The 22,679-nt window shown below is 42.9% G+C and overlaps 1 protein-coding gene across 7 annotated transcripts in view; it reads left to right on the top strand.

Moving 5' to 3' along the window:
* The window catches only part of LOC139021487 (ankyrin repeat domain-containing protein 26-like), a 190,481-nt gene that overhangs the window by 146,260 nt on the left and 21,542 nt on the right, over positions 1 to 22,679 (top strand). For 6 of the 7 annotated variants that reach the window (XM_070431883.1, XM_070431902.1, XM_070431878.1 and 3 more), the window contains 4 exons: positions 2,346 to 2,475; positions 8,905 to 9,186; positions 9,742 to 9,950; positions 12,178 to 12,315. In XM_070431883.1, coding sequence (XP_070287984.1) covers positions 2,346 to 2,475; positions 8,905 to 9,186; positions 9,742 to 9,950; positions 12,178 to 12,315 — 759 coding nt within the window. The remainder of the gene's footprint in view (positions 1 to 2,345; positions 2,476 to 8,904; positions 9,187 to 9,741; positions 9,951 to 12,177; positions 12,316 to 22,679) is intronic. The other variant, XM_070431898.1, reaches the window with a different exon arrangement.

The raw sequence follows: 22,679 nt of genomic DNA, 5'->3' as shown, positions 1-22,679 counted from the left end.
CTGGTGGCAGGCAGAGCGTATGGGACCCGACCCAGGGCTGGCTGGCAGGACCACAGTGATCTGCCACCGGACACGCCCACAAATGGCCTGCCCAGGGATCCCAGGTTGGCGGGTGCTAATGCACCAATCAGCCTCCGGCTACACCCGACAACAGCCCTCCCATGGGTATCCTGGTTTGGAGGGTGCTAATTCACCAATCTGCCAATGGCCATGCCCAGAAACGGCCCTTCCATGGGGATCCCGGGTTGGTGGGTGCTAATGTATGGATCTGTCAACACGCACACCTGGACCGCCTTTGCTCTGCGCAAACTATGCAACTGGGAGAGGGGAATGGGGCCCCTGGGAGCAGGGCGGGAACTGCCCGGGGTTTGCGTCAGGCAGCCCAGAGCGGTGTGCAAACTATTGCTACAGGTAGTTGCTTGCTCATTCACTTACTTGCTCATTCATTCACTCATTCACTCGCTCATTCATTCAGTCATTCACTCACTCAGCAAACCCTCTCAGGTCCCTGGTACGAGGGCAGGCACTGAAGTTGACGCAGGATAAGGCAGAGCTATGTTCTCAAGATGTCAGGCAGCCAGGAGAGGGGCGCCAGGCACTGGGAGCAGGGCGGGAACTTTCCCGCGTGGGCTTCAGGGAGCCGGGAGTGGGGCCAGAACTTCTGCCCTGTTGCCATGGCAACACGGCAGAAGTTCCTGCCCCTTAGCTGCTTGCTCATTCACTTACTCACTCATTCATTCACTCATTCACTCACTCATTATTCACTCACTCAGCAAACCTCTCAGGTCCCTGGCACCAGGACAGGCACCGAAATTTGAAGCAGGATAAGACAGCACTATGTCCTCAAGATGTTAGTAATTCAGTAGGGCAGAGCAGGCGCATGAACGAGGCAGTTGTATGCACAGATGCAGTGTACTGGGTTCAGTGAGGGCTGTAACTAACACTGACTTTGTTCCCTTGATAAAATGGGGCCTCGGGAGCCAGGCCACCCCAAGCCTGTAGGCCTGTGCCTAGGCCAGGAGTGGCCAGGGTCTCGAAACATGACAGAGGATGCAGGTCGGGCTGAGGGGTCTGGCCCCACCCCTCACCCTCACCCCTGAGTGCACAAATTTTTGTGCACCGGGCTACTAGTGTATATATAAGTGACTGTTACTACCGGTTGACTGAACGACTGGTCCACTGGTTGATATGATACCCACTGACCACCAAGGGGCAGATGCTCAATGCAGGAGCTGCCCCCTGGTGGTCAGTGCACTCACAAGGCCAACCTCCCGCAGCTGGCCTACCTCCCACAGTCCCTCCCCTTGGCCGGCCAGCCCCGATTGGCCCCAATTGGGACTGAGCAAGATGGCCAAAATCAGCCCCAATCACTGGCCAGGCCGAGTGGTGCCACCTGTGCACGAATTCGTGCACTGTGCCTCTAGTAATTTAATAACTAAAATCTATCTGTGTCACTGTTTAACAATGCCAATAATTATCTTGATTTGGCTTATGTTTCTTTCTCTTTTTTTAGTTATAAAAGAGATCACATATACAAAATGTTTGTATGATTTAAAGAAGAAGCTGGGTAATCCTGTGTTTATCACTCATAGAAACACAATGCCATTTTTCCCATGTCTGGGGAGCCCCCACATGGCTTCCTTTCTGTTTATTGGCTGAATTCTTAAGTTTGTTCTTTGATTCTCTCAGTGTGTTTCCTCTCACTTTACTGTCTTTCTCTATATTATAACCCTTTCACTTTCTTAACATTGTGCTAGCAAAGATCTTTTCTTAAAACAGTCTTGAAGAGACTGTTACACATTATCTCTCTGATTTCCCTTCTTCTAAACCCCTGCCTTTTTCTGCTTTCCCCTTCCACTCAGACTTCAAAGATTCTTCTTTCCTGATTCTATTTTGAATGACCTCCTTGATGTTGGTACTTTTCTTCCTTCTTGTAGACTATTGTCAGTAGGTACCAAAAGGTATTTTTGTGTCTTTCCAAAACATTCACATGTAATTGTGGTTTTCTTTTTCACTTTGAATACTGATTTCTGGTTTCTAGTTGATATTTAATAATAGATTAATGTTTTATATTAACATAGTCAAATGAATATAAGGAGTCTATATAGTTACAATATTAACTATATACCCATATCACATATGTCAAGACTTTTTTCATTTTATTTACAGAAGATTATAATTTAGCTAGTATGCTTTCAGAAAATATTAGATTAGAACAAATGAGAGCATCATAATTTATAGATTTATTTATTTTATATGATTTTATAAACATAATATCTGTTTAAATAATAACTAAATATTTAATCTTAAAGAATTTGACATATTTGCTTTGTACATTTCTTCAGACTTAAAAAACTCCTAAAAGTTGCAAAACAGAAATTACATGAATGTGATAATGAAGAGCTTAGTTTCCCTGGAGATTCAAAACCAAGTCCAGCTGACATGGAAATTCAGTCTAAAAAGCCAAAACAGAAGGTAATTTTAAATCAGTTTTGGGACCCAAAATTCACCTAATTTGGGGAAATAGATATCATTCAATGCTTTAAGTAGTGAAATATAGATTTTTCTGTTAATTTTATAGACTTGGTATCAGTGAAAAAGACAGCTTTTTCTTTATCACTTTTCTATAAAAAGGGCCTACTGTTAACGCTCTCTGTCAGTGGTTCTCAACCTGTGGGTCCCAACCCCTTTGGCAGTTGAACGACTCTTTCACAGGGTTTGCCTGAGACCATTCTGCATATCAGATATTTACTTTATGATTCATAACAGTAGCAACATTACAGTTATGAAGTAGCAATGAAAATAATTTTATGGTTGGGTCATGAGGAACTGTATTTAAAGGGCCAGAGGCTTGAGAACCACTGCTCTATGTCTTGAACCCTGGCACCAGCAACAAGTCCAAAAAACTTTTGGTGGAAGCTTCACTGAGTCATAATGAACATACCATGCAGTTCACTCATTTAAAGTATACAGTTCAGTGCCTTTTTCTGTATTCACAGAGTTACACAATCATCATCACAGTCAGTTTGGGGACATTTTCATCCCCCTAAAAAGTAGCCCTGTGCCCTTTACCAACCACCCTGTGCCAGCTTCCACTTCCCCACTCTTCCTGGCCCTCAGGAAGCACTACTGTCCTCTCAGTCTCTCTAGATTTGTCTGTTCTGCCCATTACATATCAGTGGAATCACAGAGTAGGTGCTCCTTTGTGACTGCCTTTTTTATTTAGCATAATGTTTTCAAGGTACATCTCTTTTGTAGCACGTATCACCAGTACTTCATTCCTGTTTATTGCTGAATAACATTTCATTGCATGAAGCGACCACATTTCTTAAAATCTATTCATCATTTGATGAACCTTTGGGTTACTTCCACGTTTTGGTGTTGTTACTAATACTGCTATGAACATTCATGTCCAACTTTTTATGTGAACATATTGTTTTCATTCTCTTGGGAATATAATTATAAATGGAATTGCTTGATCAGATCTTTAACCTTTTGAGAAACTGCCTGATTGTTTTCCAAAGTGGCTGCACCATTTGTATTTAACTGATGGTGTATGAGGGTTCCAATTTCTCCACATTCTTGCCAACACTTGTCATTACTTTTTTTTTATTGTGGCCATCCTAGTGGGTGTGAAGTGGCATCTTATTATTGGTTTTGATTTACAATTTTCTAATGACTAGTGATGTTCACTATCTTTTGACATGTATATATTCTTTGAAAAACTATCTATTCAATTCCTTTGCCCATTTTTAATTGGATTGTTTTTGTATTATTGAATTGTAAGAGTTCTTTAAATGTCCTACATACAAATCCCTTATTAGATAAAGGATTTTCAAATATTTCTTCCATTCAGTAACTTACCTTTTCAGTTTCCTGATAGTGCCTTTCAAAGCACAGACGGTTTTGATTTTGATGAAGTCCAGTTAATCTATTTTTGTCTTTTGGTTTCACATATAAACCTGAAGTAAGGCAGAGGAGACATTGTATTTAAACGATGCCAAATCCAGTCATGAAGATATACACCAATGTTTTCTTCTTAAGTCTTTTATAGTTTCAGCTTTTACATTTTAAGTTAACTTTTATGTATGGTCTGAGGTAGAGGTCAAATTTTATTCATTTGCATGTGGATATCCAGCTGTCCCTGGACAATTTGTTAAAAAGACTATTCATATCTGATTTAATTGTTTGGCACCCTTGTCAAAAAGCAGTTGGCCACAAATTGGGCTTAGATTTGGTTTCTCCCTTCTACTTCACTGATGAATAAGTCTGTCCTTATGCCAGTACCAAATCAAATTTTATGAGAATCTTTCCCAGTCATCTTGCATAGTACCAGCTGTTTTATGTAATAAAAAAAAGTCAGTGTAGTGGCATGTTTTTACCTCTACTTTCATGGAGATTTCTTGTTTCTTGATAAAGCTTATTGCCAGCTTATGTTTTGCTGACTCTGTGACATGATGGGAAAGTAGGCTTACAATGATAACACCCATTCCTTTTTGTCTGCATTTAAACCTTCAGCCTCTAACCCAGTGCCTCCCACTTCACTTCCATTTCCATGAAATCCTAGTAACAGGATCTGCTGACTTAGCCATTTCTTTCATTGTGTTTAACTCATAATTCATAGACTTGCCAGAAGCTTTCACCACCTGGGGAGGAGAAGATTAAAATCTGGACTGTCACCTTTCCTATTTAGAAATGCCTGACTTTGAAATTTCAAATTTTATTTTATTTTTAAATATCTACACTAATAAAAGAGAAACATGGTAATTAGTGTATGACCACTACCCTTCCCATTGGCTAATCAGCATATCCTTATGCAAATTAACTGTCAGCCAAGATGGCGGCCAGCAGCCATGCACTGAAGCGAACAGGAAGGCTTGCTTGCTCCAGTGATGGCAGACTCCAATGTTCCCCGCCTGACTTGCGGGCCACTCAGCTGCAACTCTAAGCAACTATGTTGCAAATATAGAAGCTAAACAAAACCCCAGAAACCGGCTTTCAGTTAGCTGGGCTTCAGCCAGCCTGACCACAACATTGTATCAAATACAGAAGGAAAAACAAAGGTCAGAAACTGGCTTTCAGCATCGAGGACTCAGAGCTAAAGCTGGCCCAGAACAGAAAAAAAAATAAGAAAAAAAAGGAGCAGTTGGGAGCTTCAGTCACCTGCCAGCCTGAACACGGCCCTCAGCCCCTCCGCCAGACTGGTCAGGCATCCCAGTGGGGGATCCCACCCTGATCCAGGACACCCTTCAGGGCAAACCAGCCGGCCCCCAAAGGGTAATATGCCTCCTGGGACCGGATCAGCAGAGCACCTAGGATCCAGGCCCCGGGATCAACATGACAGGGGGCAGCGCCCAAAACCCCTGATCACCCTGCGGCTCTGTGACAGGGGGCAGGGCCACAACCTCCATATCTGACCTGCTCTGATCATGACAGGGGAAGGCGCCCCAAACCCCTGATCAGGCCTGCTCTGTGCCTGACAGGGGGGAGCTCCCCAAACCACTGATCGCCCTGCGGCTCTGTGTGTGACAGGGTGCAGTGCCCCAACCCCCCGACCCGCCCATTGGCCCTGCTCTGTGTGTGACAGGGTAGAGCCATAAACTCCCCATCAGCCCCACCTTGAGTGTGACAGTGGTGGTGCCCCAAACCCCTGATCGGCCCTGCTCTGTGGGTGATAGAGGGTGACGCCCCAACCCCGCTCCATGGGCCTTGCTCTGTGTGTAACGGGGTAGAGCCATAACCTCCCCATCAGCCCTGCCATGAGTGTGACAGGGTGCAGCGCCCCAACCCCCTGATCCGCCCTGCTCTGTGTGTGACAGGGGGTGGTGCCCCAACTCCCCTATTGGCCCTACTCTGTGCCTGACAGGGGGGAGCTCCCCAACCCCTGATCGACCCTGGTCTGTGAGTGACAGGGGGCAGCGCCCCAACCCCCTGATTGGCCCTGCTCTGTGCGTGACAGGGTGTGGCTTCGCAACATCTCCATCGACCCTGCCTTGAGTGTGACAGGGGGCAGTGCCCCAACCCCCCAATCGGCCCTATCCTGAGCATGACTGAGGATGGCATCGCAACCTCCCAATCCGCCCTACTCTGTGCATGACAGGGGGCAGCGCCCCAACTCCCCAATTGGCCCTGCTCTGAGCCTGACCAGGGGCTGCACCTAGGGATTGGGTGTGCCCTCTGCCACCCGGGAGCATGCCTAAATCAGCAGGTCGTTATCTCCCGAAGGGTCCCAGACTGCGAGAGGGCACAGGCCAGGCTGAGGGACACCCCCTTCCCCTGGAGTGCACAAATTTTTGTGCACCGGGCCTCTAATATATATATATATATATATATATATATATATATATATATATATATTAATTTTATTGGGATTCATGGCATTAGAAAAGCCACCTCACCACTTGTTTTTAGAGAGGAAGGGGGGGGGAGAGAGAGAGGGAGAGAGAGAGAGGGAGAGAGACATCAATGACGAGAATCATTGATGGGCTATCTCCTAAATGCCCCCTACTGGGGATTGAGCCCACAACCCAGGAATGTGCCCTTACCTGAATGGAACCCATGACCCTTCAGTCTGCAGGCTGTGCTCTATCTACTTACCCAAACCAGCTAGGGCTGAAATCTCAAAATTTTAAAACCAATTTGTTTCCTATGGAGAAACACTGTGGTATAACATACAAACAAGCTTGAAGTAAGCTAGAGAAATTGTATTTAAATGGTGCCAAAAGGCATTGCTGTTGTTTTGCCACTGAGATTTAAAATGATTTCATAATCCTCTCTGTTTCCTCACTGAGGAAAGGAAAGCTTAGTCCTGACCTTTGAGTGCTTCTCTGTTGCCCTTGGCTGTTCCCTCTGAGACTTTGCTCTGTCCTTTTCATAAGAAATGGCTGGTGCTTGCAGCTCTTTTTACAGCCTGCGTCCTCCCTGTGGAACATCTAAGGCCCAGAGGCCCTTTTGATTGTGTACTGTCTCGGTCTCCCCTCAGGAGGCCAAGCTAGCATTCTCTTAGGAACTTTGAGTGTCTGTCCAGTTAATTTTATTGGGGTTCATGGCATTAGAAAAGCCACCTCACCACTTGTTTTCAGATCAGCTCTTCACCTGGGCTTCCTGGAGGTGTTATAGAACAGTGCCGTTAAAATTCTTACATTCTGAAAATCCTTTGAGGCACCACGTAAATGTTTCTACGGTCTTAAGAGTTTTATGAGTTTTGGCTTCATCCTTCAAACATGTTTTCTGGACATCCTGGATTTGATGTTAGCCCAGAAGCCATTTCTTTATGTTAGGATATTTGACAATTGGACATGTGGGAGAAGGTATAAACAAGAAATCAATATTTTAACCCGGTAAATGGGGTCCTTTTATATTTATTTGTCTATTTTTAGCTTATGTTTCTCATCAATTTCACTTTCAGCTGCTTCCTAGTGAGAATCCTTTCAGTGTCATTGTGTTCACTTGCCCAGAAGCCCTTGCTGTCAGCCTCCTCAGGGGCCATCAGGCCTCCACTCACCCTTTCTTGGAGTCCCTTTTGGTTTCTATTCTCATGCTTCTCTACATTATGCCGGGTTCTACCTGCCACCTGTTCAGAGGTGCTCCCATATGTGTGTGTGTTTCTTTTTTAGTGTCAGCACTCTATTTTTAATGTCAGTATCTGTGCCAGTTACTTATTGCTGCTCAGTAACCACCTCCAAACTTCGTGTCTTAAAGCAGCATTTACTTGTTCACAAATCTGCAGTGAGGCCAGCTCATTTGTTTTCCACTTACCATCAGCTGGGATGACTTGAAGCTGGGAAGTTGTATCATCTCTAAAGGCTTGGTCATTCACGGGTTTCTCAGGTGCAGCGGGCTTTTGGCTGGGACGTTCTCTGGGGCAGTCTCATCTGGACACCTATGTGAGGATGACCATGTGGCTTGGGCTGCTTCGTTCTTCACAACATGGTGGCTGGGTTCCCAGGGTGAGCTTCCCTCGGGAGAGAGTCCGATGGCACCCAGACATAGCAGTCACACAGCAGTCTCCATATCCTATTCACCAGAACCCAGGTAGCACTGAGGCCAGCACCTATTTCCTGGACAAGTGCCAGAGAATCTGGAGACGTGCTTCAAAAACTTAACATCCCTCACCTTGTCTTACCAAGTAATCATTGTATCTGAAGGAAAGTAGTTCTTCCCAAGTCATGATCACTGACATTCCAGCAAGTTTGTTGTTGTTGTTGATGATGTTGTTTTGTTTACTATGTTTCCTTAGTTTGTGGGAAATAACAGAGAATTTCAAGATAGCACTATTGGATTAAGCCCCATCCCCATTTTTTTTTATTATAAAAAATGTAGGGCTCATCTCGCTAAACTTTTATAGTGAGAGATGTAATTTCTCAGTAACGCAGGGAATCATTTCTTTTTGGAACGCAATTCAAATTAGCATCAAACGTTCACAGTTCAATAAAAGACATATGACATTAGAGTCTATATTTATAAGATTAATTAATTAGTCTCATTTCCAAAGTCTTATTTTGTGAGGCATTTTTTAACTCAGTCCTGAATATCTGAATACCATTCCCCTAAAACTTTTGTGTAAGATTATGAAGTGTTAAGATGGGGGAAGAGATATGAGACTTTCTATTCAGGAGCAATGCATAGTCATTTTGTGGAGGAAAGACATGAAACAGTCATAGAAAAAAAAGAGTATAAAATCAAGGACAGAAGAGATGTTGTGTGGCAAAGATGACAACAGTAAATACATTTTTGTGACTCCTGGTTGTTTTAACTTTGATCTTGATTCTGAGCAATTGAAGGTTTCACATTCTAAGATCCTACCAGAGTATAGGTAACATTTTTTTGCCACTGAATTCATTTCAAAATTTCATACTGGTGTCCACACCTTCATAACCAAACTATATTCTTTTATTCATGCAGAATGATGAGCTTATAGCAAAACTGCAACCATCATCTTCAAAATGTATACGTCTGGATGAGGAAAAGACACCTCAACAGGAGTTATCAATGGAACCACTTCTAAAGCGACGTGAAGAACTAAAGGATAGAGTAAAGAAGGCGAAACAAGAAGCAGTAAATCTCAGAAATATAGAAAAGAATATGGTAGAAATATGTGAATTAGAAGACTATAAAAAGAAGCTTGAAGAAAGAGCAATACGGGATGTAGCAGATAAAGTAGAAAAAGTCAATTCACTTTTACAGGTTAATTTTTTTGATTTATTGTGCTTTAATTCATTTCACTGCAAATTACTTTTTCGATAAATACAGTATTTTTGCCTCTCCTTTACTCCCTTTAATAGCAATTTATTTTGAAGATTTCTGGAAGGAAGGTGGCATTTGTTTTTCCTTTTCACTATTTTAGTTTCTAACATTATCACTAAATTGATCTTTCCAAATGATCCTTCATTTTAGTTTTAAGACCAGTTGATGTAAAATAAGACTATTAGGAAGAAAAGGTAAAAAACATGATTTCAAAATTGTACCATACTCTTGAATTAAGTTATATTTTTTAACTTTTAATATCTTAAACTGATTCTATTATTCTTTGAATTATCAGATTACATGAGTACTAATAGAATAATGATTAACTTTATAACTCAGATTCAATTCAGTGGACATTGATGATAACTATTTTAAATTTCAGCTTTTTTCACACTGAAAGCTGATCTCTGAGTTGGTGACTCAAAACTAAAGAAAACAAATATAAGTGTTCAGCTTATAATTACTTTAAGAACGTATCCTTTTTATTTGTTGTAGAGACAAAGAGCATCTCAAAAATTGTCAGAGCAGATGATAAATGATCAGGCTTCAACAAGTCACTTGGAACTCAGAAATAAAGAGTTGGAGTCAGAAATCTCTAAAGTGCAAACTTCTCAAGATGATATCGAAAGAGAATTGAAAAAATATGTGCGACTCTACCAAGAAGAATTGGAAGGCAGAAAGTTACTGGAAAATCAGCTAACTGAGTAAGTCAAATGCAGAATCAGAGAAAATAAATTTAATTCATTAATTAGCCTCTAAACTTTAAACATAGTTACTATTGGGCCAGGTTCATAGATTAGTAGGGCGTGAAAGCCAACTAGGTCGTTTCACTTTGGAAAGTGATATTAGTAAATAAACTTACCTTTCAAATGTCCCTCTAAGATGGTTTCATCTCTCCCCCTTTTTTGCTTTTACCTGCCTTTATTTTCCCAACTTAATATTTCCATGTAGTTATCTGGGTCTACTACTAGTCTTTAAGCTGAGTGTCTTGAAGCTCTAAAATGTAAACAGTGATATTATTATAAAACTAGTGGCCCAGTGCACGAAATTGGTGCACAGGGGAGGAGGGGTTATCCCTCAGCCCAGCCTGCACCCTCTCCAATCTGGGAACCCTTTGGGGGATGTCCGACTGCCAGTTTAGGCTTGATCCCTGTGGGAATCCCCACAGGGAACGGGCCTAAACCGGCAGTCAGATAACCCTCTTGAAATCTGGGACCGCTGGCTCCTAACTGCTCACCTGCCTGCCTGACTGATAGCCCCTAACCACTCTGTCTGCCTGCCTGCTCGACCTCAGCTGCCCCCCGACCAGCCTGATAATCCCAACTGCCCTCCCCTTTTGGCCTGATTGCCCCTAACCACCTCTGTCTTGGCCCCACCAATATGACTCTGTCTGGACAGACATCCAGAAGGTCTCCTGGTCTAATTAGCATATTACCCTTTTATTAATGTAGAAAGAGGCCTGATGCATTGGTTGGGGCTGGTTGGTCTGCCCTGAAGGGGGTCTCAGATCAGGATGTGGGTCACCTTGGGGGGCGTGGCCGGCCTGGGTGAGTGGCTGGGGTGGTTTGCAGGCCAGCCATGCCCCCATCAGGGTGGGGGCCTTCACTGGAGGGCATGGCCAGCCTGGGTGAGGGGCTAAAAGCCATTTGCAGGCTGGCCATGCCCTCATCGGGGTGGGGGTCCCCGCTGGGGGAGCATGGCCAGCCTGGGTGAGGGGCTGAGGGCCGTTTGGGGGCGGTTTGCAGGCTGGCCAAGCCTCTGGCTTTGTCAGAAGGTCTTCAGAAGGTCTCCGGTCTAATTAGCATATTACTTTTTTATTAGTATAATTGCTTGTCAGAAGCCCCCGAAATAGAAATAGTTAAGATAAAAACTTAAACACAAAGGGTTAAGTTACTCCAACACATTCTGGTACTTGGTATATTTACTTTCTTGATTGTGAACTTTGTTATTATCAATAGACTAGAGGCCCAGTGCATGAAATTGGTGCACAGATCGGGTCCCTAGGCCTGGCCAGCGATGAGAGCTTATCAGGGCTTTTGGGCTGCCAGCCTGGGCCTCCCTTCATTCCTCACCACCCCCTGGTGGTGAGCACACATCATAGCAAGTGATCAAATGCCCGGTCTTTGGTTGAACTCCCAAGGAGACACTTTGCATAACTAGAGGCCCAGCAAGCAAAATCACACAAAACCCAGACCCGCCATGCTAGCAGGACCCCAGGCCCACCGTGTGAGAGTAGCTCACTGCCTCTGCCACGCAAGCTTCAGACCCCGACTCTGTGCCAAACGGCTGGCGGGCTGGGGGGCAGCGACTGAGAGGTGCTCCATGCACCTTCTCGTGATAGGTTGTTTGGTTGTTCTGGCTTTCCAGCATTATGGCCACGGGCCTTTTATAATATAGATAGATGGCCTCTAGAGCTGTTTTCATTCATTTGATCAGCAGCCAGGATATCTTGTTCTCCCTTACAGGTTGTTGTTCTAAATAATGCCTGGGTGTTAAATGATTAATATCTCCAAGGTAATGAGTGTATTGTACAAAGGTGGTGAAGGCAAATGCTTGACAATATCTTTGAGGGATTTTTTTTTAAATCTCTAAAGTGGCTACTAAATATGTCCAAGGGCATCTTAAAAGGTCTTGTAAGTACAGCCCTTCCAGAGGCAGCAAGTATTACCTGATAAGCCGTCTGCATCACTGATAGCCTCCCCACTTTGGATTAAGTACTTAGTTAGGAACCCGCTCCCCCCACTGCCTGGAAACATAAGTACTTTTTTTAGAAAAATTAAGAACCTGTACTTGAATAGAGCAGATCTGCTCTGACATGTTTTCATTGCTAAAATGCTATTTAGTGGGCAATTCCACTTACTGTCCTGGCTACTTTAAACAATTGCAAGTCACTTAGAGAAAAATAAAATACTAAGCATTTGTTGTTTACAGTTTTCCTAGGATTAAGGAGAAGCTAGCAGAAGTCAGCAACAAACTTTTCTGGGAGAAACAGCTCAGCAAGAGAAATTCCATTCCAAGAGAAAACTTGGGGATTCCTACCTCAAGTCCATGCACTTCAACTTACCACAGGTTAGTTATATTATCTTTTTTCCTCTTGGGTTTCAGATTTCTGATATAATTCTTGTGTTTCATTTGGTGAAATTCCGAGTTGCTTGATTGACTAGTACACACTAATAAAAAGTCTTAATTATTGTGCTAATGTAGAAAGGAGACAGAAATTTTATAATCACTTTTAAGTCCCTGGATGTCTCATTTGCAAGAGATACCTATCATTAACTTTATTCAATTACTATGCCTGAAGTGACACATTTTAAACTTCTTAAAAAGCTGCATGTCACTTTGATTTTAGAAATTATATATTCTTGTCTAATAACCAGTGGTGTACTTGGAGATGCTTTGGCTTACTTTCTAATGGATTTTAAATTGGTGATGGTTCATAACCATTTTTAAGTTTTGTTGAACCCCAACTTTTCCACCCCTAACCATAAGTGAATGATTGACATCTAAATATTTAACCATTTATGGATATTTGCTACTTAAATGAAATGGAGATAAATCATTTTAATGAATTAAATAAACTTGTAGCACTAAAAGGTTAAATTTCTCTAAGTGAAAATGTTTGTCATCTTCTTAGGTCAAAGGACAGTGTTAATTGCTATTTACTTCTGCAATTTCATTCCAATTGTTATAAAATGTCTTGCTGAGCAGCTGGTCATTCATAAAATAGTTAAATTTAACAAATATTTGAATTTTTATTTTTAAATTTATGTATTAATATTTGAATTTTTAAATGAAGGGTACTTATGTCTGTTTATCTGCACAGCACTTGAATGATTGATGACTAAGATGGCAATGATAGGGAGTCTTGAAACAGCAACTAGCTTCCATTGTGTATCAGTGCTATTAAAATATTCCTTCTTCATCTTATTATTGACTTCTTCAGCAGCAGAATTTCTGTTTGGTTCTTTTTTATACTTCTCATCTGTTTGGTAAAGTACTGCTTCTGTTCATTCATTTCATTCCTGAGCTTGTTGAACTGATTTTGAGTTTTCTTGTATCTCGCTGAGTTCCTTCATGACTACTTTGCTATTTTGATTTCTCTGTTCATTTAGATCACTATCGTCCAGTATTCTGAGTTTCCTTCTGGAGAATTATCATTTTCTTTCTGTGTTAGTCTTACTATGGTGGTCCAGGCTGCTTGATGGGTTGTTCCTCTGCTGGCACATTTGAAGTGCTGAACACTTTTCTTAGGAATGTTGTGATTTTCACAATTCAGCAGGTTGATAATTTCAGGTCTTTCTTTTGTTTTCCAGTAGATGGTCTTATAGTGCAGTTTTTCTTTTCTCTTACCTGTACTACTGAAGCTTGGGGAGGGTGTGCAGTGAGTTAAAGTGTTTGAGGCTTACCCTTGGACATGGGAGCGGCAGCCTGGGTAACTAGGGTGGTGGGTGCCAGTGCTGTATCCTGGTCGCCAGGGCCTCAGGGCACCCCATGGTAGTAGGTGTGGGTGTGGCCAGTTGAGGGGAGCCAGTTTGTGAGCCTACTGAGTTGCTGCCTCATTCCCTTTGGCCACTGGCAGCATTGTGCTGTGGCCTGGAGGCTGGAAACTTGGCTCTGCTGCTGCTCCTGGTCTGTGGTGGTGTGAGCACAGCTGCAGCTGGGGAGGGATCTGGATTTGGGGAGGGGAGGGACTCCTACTGGGCAGTGGTATGGGCAGTGCACCCTGCCTCCCCCACCAGTACTGTGTTTTCAAGGGCTGTAAGTTCAGCTGTGTCCTTGGAGAACTGCAGTAGGGACCTGTCCCTGCTCCTCTCTCCATCCTGCCTCTCCTGCATATCCCAAGACGTCCACTATCGAGGTGAGTAGAGGTGCCTTTGTTGGGTTCTAGATGTTCCACTTGTTGTAGATTTAAGAGGAGACACACTTTGTCATGATGCTGATGTCACCCACTGAAATACCCATTTCAATCAATGCACGATGGTTTATGGTTTTCATTATTTTTTATGGTGTTTTTCATGCAGGGAAAGATAGCACAGGCCTGTGCTAAATGAGACTTCAACCTCTTTTTCTTAGTTTGCTTCATCATAACACAACATAGAAGAGCAAAGCTAAGAATTTCTAGACAGCCTTTAGGCCAAATATAGTCTCAGTTGTTAAAAATTTGTAAAACTGGGCTACTGGTACAAAAAAAAAAAAATCAAATGCTTTTGTAAATTGTTAAGCAATACTATGATGCAGACTTGAAATGTCCTCACCAGAAAATCAGAAAATGCAAAATGAAGAGGGAAAAGAATGTAAATGCAGAAGCAATGCAAGGGAACATATTTATGGAAATGTTTTTGTTTAATATTTTGGAAGGAATGAGGTGCTTACTCTTAGTATTTCTATATAAATTGAAAAAAATAGTTGATTTTAAACTTAACATTGTAGTTTCAAGGTATACATAGTTTCCCTGAGGGGCATTGGTTTGCCAAATCATGCTAGACTCAGGAAGAGAGAGTCTGAAGCACCAATCTATCAAGTTATAGAGATAGGCCGCCAAATTTCTTAGCAGTTGGGGTTTACAAAATTCTTAGACTTGTGGAAAGAAGGTGCCTTGTAGAGTCACTGGGAAGGTAATTATTGCCATTAGGAAAACAACTAATTCTATGAGAGATGGTAACATGCCTAAAATAATAGAAAGGGGTGGGTTTGGGGATAGGGCATTATAAAACAAACAGACTTCTAAAGATTATTGAGTTATGATTCTAAAGAGTAAATATTACAAATGCATCAATATTGAATTTGTTTATCAATCCCCTTTATTTGCAAACTTTAAACATTTTGAACTATTCCTACTGTAGTGCTCTGTCTTATTCGGCATTGTTTTTCTAACTTTAAGGACAATTCTATCTAATAATAGACAAACATGGTAATTAACCATACCTCCGACATGCTTCCCATTGGCTAATCAGGGTGATATGCAAATTAACTGCCAACCAAGATGGCGGCTGGCAGCCAAGCAGCTGAAGTGAACAGGAGGCTTGTGCTCCAGTAATGGAGGAAGCCAAGGTTCCCCGCCTGCCTTGCCGGCCTCTGAGCTGCAGTTTAAGAAACACTGTTGCAATTATAGAAGCTAAAGAAAACCCAGAAACCTGCTATCAGCCATCAGAGCTGAAGCAGCAGGACCGAAACAATGTCGCAATTATAGAACCAAAGAAACCCTAGATTCCTGCTTTTAGCAGCTGAGGCCGCAAACTGGAGCCAAGCCTCAGAGCTAAAGCTGGATCTCAACTCCAGTGATAGCCATAGAAGGTAAATAAATCCCAGAATAAAAAAAAGAAAAGAAAAGAAAAGGAGAGGTTGGGAGCTTCAGTCGCCCACCAGCCTGAAAATGGCCCTCAGCCCCTCACCCAGACTGGCCAGGCACCCCAGTGGGGACCCCCACCCTGAAGGGGATGTGACCAGCTGCAAACAGCCATCATCCCCTCATCCAGGCTGGCCAGGCACCCCAGTGGGGACCCCCACCCTGAAGCAACAAGATGGCAGCTAATTTGCATACTGAAGGCAGGCGGCAGCGGGCAAGGCTGTCCGAAGTACGGACCCGGATCTGTGACCCTGCTGGGCGGGGTCAGTGCTTGAGGCTGTCCGCGGTCTGGGACCCAGATCCATGATCTGCCAGGCGGGGGGCACTGCGAGAGGCTGTCCATGGGACCAAGACATGGATCTGTGACCCTGTTGGGCAGGGGACTGCACTTGAGGCTGTCTGTGGTCCTGGAACCCTGTTCTGTGACCTGGTGGGTGGGTGGCAGTGCTTGAGGCTGTTTTTCTTCCCAGGACCAGATCTGTGACCCTGCCAGGCGGGGGGCAGTGCTTGAGGCTGTCCGAGGTCCTGGGACCCGGATCCATGACCCTTCCTGGCGGAGGGCAGCTCACACAGGGGCAGATGGGCCGGGGTTGGGCAGGGCAGGACGCCTGGCTTCTGCCCAGCCCCAGTCACTCTGGGCAGGTGAGCAGTGCAGAGAGCCTCTGGACAGGGGAGGCAGGCAGGCGAAGGGCGGCCTGTACTCCACACATGGCAGTGGTGACAGCTGTGAGTGCACCAAGCGGATCCTTCAGGCTGAACTGAAGTAGCGCCCGCAGGCCCCAAGGAGGGGCTGTGCAAGATCCTCCTCCTGGCCCAGAAGGTGCAGGATCCCAGTGACAGCCACCATGGCGGGCCAAACTGACGTCCTCCTGGCCACAGCACAGGGGTTTGTGGATCTGCAAAGCCAGAGGCCTCCCATGTGCACATCCCCCCCTGGCGTGCAAACATCCCCCAGCACACTGTCACCCTCTCACACCTGCAACAGTTGCAAACCAAGGCGTGCACAAGTTCCCCCTGCCTCTCCACCGCACTTCCATCAACCCGGCATGCCTAACACCCCCACAGGATGTGCACACATCCCCGCTGATGCACTCACGTCCTTTGGAGAGTGTCTGGGTGTTCTGGGTGCTGAGGGCGGGCACCTGTGAGATGACAGTGAGAGGGTGGAGTGGTGATGCCCTGTTCCCATGGAGGCCAGTGCAGCTACGAGATCACCTCTGGGGTGTGGTTAATGCAGGTGCTGAGGCAGGAGCAGGTGCAGACAGACACACCTGGTGGGCACGGGGGGCCCTCGCTGAGGTGCCTTCGGTCAGCGTTCAAGATCAAGAACCCAGAGGCAGAGAGGAATTCTGTCCTCTCAGTGAAACAGTGGGATAGTTGGGGCGACTATAGAGGAGGAATATGCACTTTGGGTGCCAGCACCCATAAGCGAAGGCTGCCCTGACTGAGCCTCGCTTGCTTGGGGCCTAGTGCACTCCTGCTGGGCAGCAGATGACAGGACGTGCTTTTCCGAATTAATTAGAGAAAACATTGATTCTTCTGCTGCCCACGAAGGTGGAAAGTGAAGTGGGGAGACATGTGGGGAGTGAGCAAGGTTCCCCGCCTGGGGGTTCCAAATCTGCTGTTGGTTTCTTTCACTGCTGACTAGAGATATACAGGGTGTCCCCCCAAAATGTATACACACTTTGAATACCTACTAATTCCAATGGTTTTAAGCATAAGAAAGAAACAACAACAGGGCTGTTATCTGTTAAAAGTGTGGGCACAAACAGGACGTATGGACATTCCCTGAGGGGTCTCAGATTGGAGAGGGTAAAGGCCAGACTGAGGGGCCCCTTCCCCCCCCCACCCCAGTGCACGAATTTTGTGCACCGGGCTACTAGTCCTATATAATAAAAGAGAAACATGCAAATTAGTCATTCCTCTGCTAAGCGAAAGCCCTGCTCACAAGCCACAACCACCAGCCACGCCCACCAGTCAATGAAGAGTGAGTATGCAAATTAACCTGACAAAGGTGGTGGGTAATTTGCATAAACAGAGCAAATTACTGGGGAGCCCGCAGCTTGGGGGGATGTGGCTCCCTCAGTTGGGGAAAACCCAGAACCTGGGGAGCACCAGGAATTCTGGAAATAGTAGTTTTGGTGGCAGCCCCTGGACCTGAAGTGGAAGCCCAGAGTGCAGGGAGCACCAGGAATGCTAGGAATCCTAGTTCTTCTAGAGACTAGAGCAGTAGTTCTCAACCTGCTGGCCCTTTAAATACAGTTCCTCATGCTGTGACCCAACCACAAAATTATTTTCGTTGCTACTTCATAACTGTAATGTTGCTACTGTTATGAATAGTAATGTAAATATCTGATATGCAGGATGGTCTTAGGCGACCCCTGTGAAAGGGTCGTTCGACCGCCAAAGGGGTCGCAACCCACAGGTTGAGAACTGCTGCACTAGAGCAAAGTGAGCCTAGAGCAAGTTACTGTTGAGGTTGGGGATGAAGGGAAAGCAAAAGTGAGAGAAATAAGTAAAATCAGAGTGTCTAGGAAAAATTAAAGGGAAGATATCCTAAAACTTCCTGGAAATCTCCACCAATGAAGCAAAGAAAAAAAAATGCCTCTATTAATCTGTGAGCAACAAACCAAACTGGGTTGGGGGTCTCAGACAATTCACTCATATGATTGCAAAGACAGATAGAAACTCTCGGATTAGAGAGGGCTCCCCTGAGGGCTCCCAGATTGGAGAGGGTGTAGGTCGAGCTGAGGTTCCCCCTCCCCCCGCCGGCCACCCCCATACCCAAAGTATCGCTCCAATCTGTGATTTCAGTTCTCTTCACGTTCATGATATTTAGATTTGTTGCATTTGCTGTCATTACATGGAAGTGAGCCTTGCCCAATTGATTCCATTGTACTGGTATAGCTTGCTACTTATCTGATTTGTTCATTCTTACCATCAATTTTCACATTCTAGTTTAATTCTGGATGTTTGTCCAATACACCAGAAGTGATTTCACAGTTTTATTTAACTCTGTTATTTAGTTTATTATGATAAATTACAAAAGTTAAAATTAGCTTGAACAGACGTATCACTATATTTTCTTGCACTTGGAATTGTTTTCTTAGAACTGAAAACTTAAAAATTTATTCCCGACAATTTTATAACAGATAGAATTTCTCTGATTTCAAAATTTTTTATATTCAACTGTTTTTTAATATTTGTGTTCCTAACACAATGCATGTCACCTAGTTCCTCATTGTCCTTTCAATCTGTGTTAAATAGGGAGACTCAATTTTACATTGACTGATTTTGGACTTTTGGTGCATTTCTAAGACTTTCAGAAAACATTAGAACTCTAATAGTTTATGTAAATAATTTTTTCTATTTCTCAAATGTGTATTCAGTTAACAACTCTTGCTATACAAATACATGAAAGCTAAAACAGTTACTATTCCTAAGACTTTAGCTTTGTACATGGCAGACAGAACATTGTGTCTCCACAAAAGGTTGAGTCTCAGTGCTTCCCCATGAAACACAGACCACATGTTTACATCAACAAGGCAGTGCCTTTCTACTCTGAATTTTACCTCTTTTCAAACTCTCACAGTGGTGATGCTGGTTTCTCAGAAGGCAGAAACAGAGCTTAACAAACTTGTTTATCACATAAGTTATATGCTCTATGTAATTCCTCATGTCTTCATTTTATTTTGTCCACTTACACAATTGCCCTGTAGTCGTTTTATCTTTTAAAGGCAACCGATAATTGCTCAACTTCTTCCTATGCTTTTTTTCCATTCACTTTTCTCTGTACTTAACTTTTCAGCTCCTTGATTAGCAAATTTTTCCTTGGTTCTTTTTTTTCTGCAATGAAATACATGTTTTTGATATTTACAAGCTGATAATGTATTTCCTTCTCACATTAACCTTTTTACAATTAGATAATGAATTGCTATAGTTCAAATGTGCAAATGTACTTGATTTTATTTAGTTTATATTACATTTATTTTTATAACATTTAAAATAAGGATGATACCAAAATTTAACTTAAAAATATCAATAGTTACTGACCATATATCACACACGGGAATGTAGATGCGTGTGTCGTTTGTATATGTGTATCAATTGGTCTCAAAAGGAGAAGGCAACATTATTTTTCAACCTGTAATATCAAATGTAATAGAATGGTAGCCTATCAATAAATTAGTGTTAAATGAATGAGCATATATTTGCATTTTTTGTGTTTTGCTGTTGTTGTTGGCTTCTCTGCATTTTTCTATCAAAAATATAACTTTTCCCTCTTTAAAAGGGGGTTGTTTTGAACAACGTACATTAAGTATAAAGTCAAGGAAGGAGAAGACATTTCTGTAAGTGTAGAGTAGTCATCTTTCTTGTTGGAGCTGTGCTGGAGTAGATGGCAAATGACAGCCCTGCTTCCCTTTTGAGATTAGATCATAGAGTCAGGCAGATGGAGATGGACTTACTAGCTTGGTTACTCACACATAGTAAGGAATTGGAAAATATGGTTTAGATGTGGGGTCACAGGGCTTCTGAACACTCATCCCAAATCAGGCAGTTTCACACCCAGTTGTGAGTGGAGGGAAGAAATACCTGACACCTGTCCCTGGGCAGGCTGCTCCCTGCAGAGATGAGAGCAGACCCAAGTTCATGTGACTGTGGGCAGCCATGTCTTTTCAAAGAAGTGCTTTGGGGCTAAGCAAGCATCCTCAGTTCCTTCTCTCAAGTGCACACATCAGATATCTCTTCTGTCCCCTAGTTAGGAAGGTAGAGAGAGCCTAAGGCCTCCTGTGGAGACTGGAGGGCAGAGAAGTGAAGGTGCTCCTATGATTTCTGATGGGGTTAAGTCATAATGGAAATTAAGTTCATGTCTTGTGTACAGACCAACTAAGGATGAAAGAGGTTGGGCAGAAGTATGCCAAACAGTAAAGAGAAATCTGTTTTGTGTTTTAAATTTTGCTATAGATAACCCCCAACACAGATAATTCATTTGTTGGTTGATTTGGGTAAACCAAGTTTTATTTGGAGGGAATGGATAGTTCCTTTAAGGAAGAATTTCCTTAGTTTAACTAAAGATTTTCTCCTTCAAGTTTCTTGTCCTGTGGCTAAATAATCTGTGCTTTATTAATTGAGTGTAATGACTGCTACAAATAGGATATAGGATATTAATTTCTGTTTCTATATTTTTACTCATTGCTTAAAAATTGATAGGTGAGTTACAACGCTATTATTTTGTGTCTCATGCTAAAAAGTTAGTGAGCTACATGACAGTTTTACAGATTCATTTTCTCTGAGTTATAGTTAAAGTTTTGTTTATTTTTCCATAAATATGAGGAAGGAGCCAGCACAGAACCTTAGGCCTTAGAGCCCACTTTGGGCCTGCAGCTAATTGGTTTTCTGACCTCAGGCAACCTGTAATCTCTCTGAGCTTTTGTTGCCTCTTAGGACAAATTAGGAACTTGGACTAAGTCAGTGATTTTCATTGGTTATGCTTATATGCCTGCACCAAGTCCTCCGCTGTCCAAAAGAGAGACAAGAACCAGAAAGTAAATGAAACTCTGAGTAACCACAAGAGCTGCCACAAAATAAAAACATTAAATATTGTGCAGTTTATTCAGGGGACATTAAAGCCTTCAAGCAGAATTGTGTATTTGGAGCCAAAGTTTCAAAGTTTGCTTATCTGGTTTCTCAATTACTAACATATTAGAAATGACAATTAAGGGGAGGTAAAAAAGACTAGCTGCTAATGATAGACAAACTGACATTAGCAAGAAATACAAGAGAGAAATAGAGCATGAAGGAAGATATACCAATTCCAAATCCTGGCAGTTTGTGCATATTTTTTTGATGTTTTTGTAACTTTATTTTTCAATTACATTTCACATTGAATATTATATTAGTTTCAGGTGTACAACATAGTGATTAGACATTTATATAACTTACAAAGTGATCACCCCATAAGTCTGGCACCCCCTGGCACCATACATAATTATTACAATATTTTTTTAAATTAAATCTTTATTGTTCAGATTATTACAATTGTTCCGCTTTTGCCCCCCATAGCTCTCCTCCACCTAGTTCCCACCCCACTCTCTGCCCTTACCCCCCACCACTGTCCACATCCATAGGTGTACGATTTTTGTCCAGTCTCTTCCCACACCCCCCACATCCCTTTCCCCCCAAGAATTGTCAGTCCACTCCCTTTCTATGCCCCTGATTCCATTATATTCACCAGTTTATTCGGTTCATCAGATTATTTATACACTTGATTTTTAGATTCACTTGTTGATAGATGTGTATTTGTTGTTCATAATTTGTATCTTTACCTTTTTCTTCTTCTTGCTCTTCTTAAAGGATACCTTTCAGCATTTCATATAATACTGATTTGGTGGTGATGAACTCCTTTAACTTTTTTTTGTCTGTGAAGCTCTTTATCTGAACTTCAATTCTGAATGATAGCTTTGCTGGGTAAAGTAATCTTGGTTGTAGGTTCTTACTATTGATCACTTTGAATATTTCTTGCCACTCCCTTCTGGCCTGCATAGTTTCTGTTGAGAAATCAGCTGAGAGTCATATGGGCACTCCCTCTTAGGTAACTGACTGTTTTTCTCTTGCTGCTTTTAAGATTCTTTCTTTGTCTTTTGCTCTTGGCATTTTAATTATGATGTGTCTTGGTGTGGTACTCTTTGATTCCTTTTGTTTGGGGTTCTCTGTGCTTCCTGGGCTTGTAAGTCTATTTCTTTCACCAGGTAGGGGAAATTTTCTGTCATGATTTCTTCAAATAGGATTTCAATATCTTTCTCTCTCTCTTCTTCTGGCACCCCCATAATTCGGATGTTGGTACGCTTGAAGTTGTCCCAGAGGCTCCTTACACTATCTTCATATTTTTGGATTCTTTTTTCTTTTTGTTTTTCTGGTTGGGTGTTTTTTGCTTCTTTGTATTTCTCATCTTTGACTTGATTCTTGCAATCCTCTAGTCTGCTGTTGAAACTCTGTATAATATTCTTTATTTCAGTCAGTGTATGCTTAATTTCTAGTTGGTCCTTTTTCATAACCTCGAGGGTCTCACTAGATTTCTTGAGGGTCT

The sequence above is a fragment of the Myotis yumanensis genome, unplaced genomic scaffold (assembly GCF_028538775.1).
Source record: "Myotis yumanensis isolate MYYU_CA2020_CCGP unplaced genomic scaffold, mMyoYum1.0.hap1 SCAF_1, whole genome shotgun sequence".
NCBI classification, from domain to species: Eukaryota; Metazoa; Chordata; class Mammalia; order Chiroptera; family Vespertilionidae; genus Myotis; species Myotis yumanensis.
The sequence above is the reverse complement of the archived record's forward strand: the minus strand, read 5'-3'. Positions and strand labels throughout refer to the sequence as shown.